Here is a 6,000-nt window from a genome sequence, read left to right as displayed (position 1 = left end):
ACCATATAGTGCACCATATGGGCCCGGGCCCATTTCAAAGGCAAATGGTGCACCATTTTTAGGCCCACACCACACCACACCATAGACACCACACCATATACCGAAGCCTAATAAGGAGAATATCCTTTAAGCGATTGACGATAACCCATGCGTTAAATATGATGAACTTCTTGCAACAGTTGACTATAAAGTCTGTCGAGATACGATGTGGAGACTTCTTCGCGAAGAGAATAAACGGAAATGGCTTCGTCTTCGACGCCCAGCGCTTACTGAAGATCAAGCTCGAAAGCGATTTGAATGGGCTCGACGAGTCCAAGATTATGACTCCGAAAAATGGACAAAGATCTTCTGGTCTGACGAATCAACTGTCGAAAAAGGTAAAGGTGCTCGCCGAGAGTATACCTTTAACCGACCCTCGACTCAAATTCCACTCCGAGATATCGACGCAGTTGATTGTCATAAGGCTAAGTCCCAGATGTTTTGGGCCGCCTTTTCAGGAAGTGGTCGAAGAACAGGCCTTATTCCCCTCTTTGGAGACCCAGATTCGCCTCATAGAGGGGTTAATCGATGGGTAATCCTCGAGCTTTACCAACGAGTTCTTCCAACTTTATTAGATGGAGTTCATGGCGCTATTTTCCAACAAGATAACGCTCCTGTGCATACCGCACACGTCGTACGTGACTGGTTAGCGGATCAAGACTTCGAAATCATGGCCTGGCCTCCTTATTCACCTGATTTAAACCCTATTGAGAACCTTTGGTCGCTCTTAAAGGCAAAAATCTATGAATTACACCCTGAAATTAGAGGTATGCCAGACAACGACGAAACCCTTGAATTCGTGGTTTCTATAGCACAAGAAGCTTGGTCAGAGATGGATATAGATATGCTAGAAAACCTTGCTATAACCATGCCTCACCGGGTGCAGCAAGTGCTTCAAAACGAAGGCTGGTATACTAGTTATTAGATAGTAATTCTAGGGGTTTTTGACTAGCAGAAAATGCGGCAGAATATAAAGCGGTAAAATGGGTTGTCTCAGACTTGTCAGACGCCACTATATTATCTATTATTAAGCTAAATACCTAGTCTTTAATTTTATGCTTAAGAAGGGTTTCTATTAGGGTATTACTTAGGTTTATACTAGAATATATCTTATAAATTAGTTTAAAATCTAAGAGTACTTCTTGATATACCTAATTATAATTAATAAAGTAGCTAGTGATAGCCATAAATACCTATGAATATAGAGATATCTAGTAATTAAGGGTAATAGAGATCTTTAAGCTTACTAGAAGTAGCTTAAGTATAGATTTTTGCTGACTACTAATTAAAGACTATAGCTAGCGATGATTTATATCTATAGAGGGGATAAATAGAGTAGATAGAGAAGCGCGAGCTATTTAAATTAGGCTTAGGAATTTAGGGTGCTTAACTAGATAAAATAGGAGTTAATTAAGAGATAAAAATAATAAAATCTCTTCTTCCTAGGCTTCTTATAAGAAAGAAGCTATAGTCGTAGTATTATACTAGATAGACTTAGTAAGTAGAAGTATAAGTCTTAAGGTTCTAGAGAATATATAGCTTTCTAAAGGAACTTGGTTATCTCTACTATAGGTATACGCTTAGCCTTTTAATATACTATACTTTTAATATACTTTAATATAAAGGATATACTATAGTATTATACCTTCTAATTAGTTAAGCGAGTATAGAGAGTATATAGATACTTAAGGATCTAGCTATAATTTTTATATATAACCTTTAGTGCGCTATCTATACTATATATAACTTATTTAAATTTACTCTAGATATTAGACTAGTGACTTAAATCCTAATAGATCTTACTCTTTCTTCTATAACTAGTCTATAGCTACTAGTCTACCTATTTAGTATAGGTTATTTTATTATAAAGAATATACGCCTTTCTCTAATTAGATCTAATATATATAAGGGATATAGGGGGTGTTAAGGGAATAACTAGATAAAGGAATTTAGGGTTAATAGACTTAAGATTAAATATCTACTAGCTAGTAGGTATATCTAGAGTGCCTAGGTAGTTTAAAGAGATAAGATAACTAAGATTATCTATATCCCTATTATAGATAGATAATATAAAGTTAGATTACTAACTCTAGGATATAATAATAGAATAAATTAATAATTAGTTAAGTAGATAGTAAGAGATAGGAGATAAAGGTAATACTTATAAAGGATAGAAGATATAGTTACTTAGTAGCTAGTAGAGAGCTAAATAAATAAGTTAACTTAGTTAAAAGTAAATACTTTATTATATCTAATTAGTAGATAGAGTAGGGAGAAGTAGGGAGAACCTAATAGAACCTAATAGGACCTAGCTAGACCTAGTAGAACCTAATAATTACCTAGTAGAACCTAGTAGAACCTAGCAATAACCTAGCAAAACCTAGTAGAACCTAGAAATTACCTAATTCCTACCCTAATTCTATAGAAATAATCTTAAAAAAATTTTAATCTATTTTGATTTTAATCAGGGGGTGGCCCCCTAATAAACTTATACCTAAATTTAAAGAATATATTAAATACTTTCCCTTATAATTAGATTTTAGTAGACCTAAATAATATATTATATCTATATACCTATACTATTATTATATAAGTAGACTAAGATTAAGCTAGTAAAGTACGCCCTAAAGGATAGGTACCTAGGTAGTATATAATTTTTTTAGAAAGTTATACTTAGTATAGGCTTAAAATATATATATCTATATAACTTTAAGTCCACTAAATTTCTAAATTTTCTAAAAGTTTTATAGGGGGGGGCTATATCTAGGCCCCCCCCTTTTAAACTTTTAAATTAAAATTTAACTTATTATAATCTATAGGTTTCTATTAATAATATAAAGTTATCTCTTTAAATTTCTATAAATTTATATAAAGAAGGCATAATATTATATTATATAAACCAGAATAGGTATAAAAAACAGTAATTAAATAGACTAAATCAATAAGATTATATATCCTAATTAAGAATAGTTAATATATTTTATATAAAGTTAGGTTTTCCTAGGGCCCTAATAGGTACCTAATCTAGGTCCTAGGTTAGGTCTAGGTTACCTTACCTTACCCTAGACCTAGTCTAGGTCTAGGGCTAGGTCTAATATCTAGACCTAGACCTAGGTCCTATAGAAGTCTAATATTAAGATATATAAGCTTATAAGACGCTAAGGATCTCTAAGACTAGAGCTAAATCTATAATAGGTCCTATCTAGCTAGCCCTACCTTTCTATATTCTTTAGCGTAGTAAAGTAGCCTAACTAAGAGTTACTATACTAGACTACCCTAGAATTAAAATAAAGGGATTAAGATAAGGCTCGCGAGAGTTAAGATAGAAGAGGAGAGAAGATAAAAGATATAGTTATATATATAGATTTATTATCTAATAAAGAGTTTAATCTAGATTAAGAGATAGTAATAGTAATATTAGCCCTAGATTAGGGGTCTTAATTAAAGGGAATTTCTACTATTTTTACTATTCTACGCTATAAAGCCTACTTAAATATTCTATAAAAATATTATTAAATTAGGCCTTAATAAAATAAAGGAATTAATTAATCCTCTATTATATAAGAAGGGGAAATTAAGAAAAGGAAGATAAATAATATAGTAGAAATCTTAAGATTCTATATAGTTAGTACTTCTAAACTACTATCTCTTCTACTCTAGTAAGCCTTACTAAAAAATTTAATAAAAATTAGATTAAATTAAACTAGATAAGATTAAATTAAATAAGATTAAACTAAATAAAATTAAATTAAATTAAATATAACTAACTTAAATTAAATATAACTAACTTAAATTAAATTAAATTAAATTAAATTAAAATAAATCGAATTAAATTAAATTAAATTAAATTAAATTAAATTAAATTAAATTAAATTAAATTAAATTAAATTAAATTAAATTAAATTAAATTAAATTAAATTAAACTAAATTAAATAAGGTGGTTTAGATCTAGATAATTAGTACTTTAAGATTAAGACTTTTCTTATCTTATTACTATTCGTTTTTCTATAGTTATAAACTAAAAAAATAATCTTAAGAACCTACTATTTTTAAACTATTACTATACCCTATTAAATAGATTTTAGCCTCTAAGATCTAGGAATAAGAAAGATTAATAGTTAACTTAGACTTCTATAAAGTTTAATATAAATTAGTTAGCTTTTTAAATATTTAGTTAGTTCCTAAAGTTAGTCTTAGTTAGCTTTTTTCTTAATATTCCTCCTATATATTAAATCTATACTAGGCTCTTAGTTAGCCTAACTAAGAGGACCCCTATAGGATAGAGGCTAGCCTACTATAGGGCTAACTATATAGCTATAGAGGCCTATAATCCCTATAGATTATCTATATTTACTTTAATTAGGCGAGATCTATTAATAAGATTCTATAGTACTTATCTATTAGGTTTTATAAGAGTATATATATCTAATAGATATACTTATAGTATCTAATAGGGGCTAAACTATTTACTCTTAAATTTCTTTCTTAACTTATTCCTTATAAGTACCTAGCTTCTCTTCTAGAAGCTTATTTTTATAACTAGCGAATCCTAAATATAATTTATTTAGATTACTTAGTTTAGTAGTAATTTATTCGCCTTTATTCTTATATTATTAAGATTCTAAAGGATTATTTCTTTATCTATAACTAGTATATTTAGGGAGTCTATATTACTAGGGATCCTAGGGTATATACTATAGACTAGGTAGAAGGGGCTATATCCTATAACTAAGTATATATAGATATATATAGAGAATAGCGCTTATAGTAGAAAGAGATCCTATACTTATATTAGTTTATTTATAAGATACTTTATAAGTATTTAGCTAATAAGACTATTTAGATTCTCTACTTTCCTATTTATTTATAGATAGTAGGGTATTATTATATAGTAATAGGCTCCTAGTAGTTAGATATAATAATATATAGCTCTAGAAAGTAGATTCAGGCTATTATTAGATAGGAGTTCTTTTAGCGCGCTATAAGGTATAAAGATATTATTATAAAAGAACTTTACTAGGGTCTTTTTAGTTATATCTAGAACTATCTATATAATTAGCTATTTAGTTATATAATTAATTACTATTATTATCTAGTAGTTCCTATTTAGCGTAAGTAGAAGTTACCTAATAAGATTAATTCCCTACTATTTAAATAGTTAGATATCTACTATTATAAGATATTATACTATTTTATACTCTAGGCTCTCCTTAGATCCCTAAGAGACTTAGTAGTTTAAGTATAATTAGACCTCTTCTTCTAAATCTATATATATAGAGGGCTATTAAGCTTATGGTTTTATTACTCTATCTAGTCCTAGGGATCCTAGATAGCTAAATTCCTTATATAAGCGCGTAATTAGATCTATCTAGAAGGGGTCTACTATATATAGAGACTTTATACTATCTTTATAGATAAATATAAGATATTTATTTACTTTTAATATCTCCTCTTTTAATAAAAGTCTATCTATATAGGACTCTACTATCTTATATATATAATAATTATTAAGTAGGTCTCCTATCTTTAAGAATAGCTTTATAGCTTCTAACTAAATATCTTTAGATATATAATAAACTATATAGGCTATTATTAATATCGCTAATTATATTAGGTAACTTATAGCTATATTTACTAGGCCTATCTTAATAAAGTCTAGCTAGTAGCTTATTATATTAGGTATAATCGCTTCTAAACCCTTCCTATACTTAACTATAAGATTATATTCTTAGAACTCCTTAATCTAATAGACTAAATACTTATTATATATTATTATTATCTAGAGATATTATAGGCTTATATAATCTATAATAACTATTATCTTATAACTATTATTAATAAAATAGTCCTATAGATAGAGTATATATTTAATTATAAGAAGCTCTTTCTTCTATATTAGATAGTTTAATTCTATACCCTAGAGTTTCTATCTATTAAAGATAACTAGATAGAGGGTCCCTT

The 6,000-nt window shown here is 28.5% G+C and overlaps 1 protein-coding gene across 1 annotated transcript; it reads left to right on the top strand.

Annotated features, from left to right (window-relative positions):
• Positions 1–205: 205 nt before the first annotated feature.
• Positions 206–964, top strand: N7503_001222 (uncharacterized protein; the record flags this gene model as incomplete). The annotated part of the gene is made up of 1 exon (XM_057060783.1): positions 206–964. One exon carries the CDS (start codon positions 206–208, stop codon positions 962–964), a length of 759 nt encoding a protein of 252 aa, XP_056927706.1.
• Between the last annotated feature and the right edge of the window lie 5,036 nt (positions 965–6,000).

This window comes from Penicillium pulvis (assembly GCF_028828015.1).
Source record: "Penicillium pulvis strain IBT 33274 chromosome Unknown contig_10_segment0_segment0, whole genome shotgun sequence".
Classification (NCBI taxonomy): domain Eukaryota; kingdom Fungi; phylum Ascomycota; class Eurotiomycetes; order Eurotiales; family Aspergillaceae; genus Penicillium; species Penicillium pulvis.
This window is presented reverse-complemented; position numbering and strand designations above follow the sequence as displayed.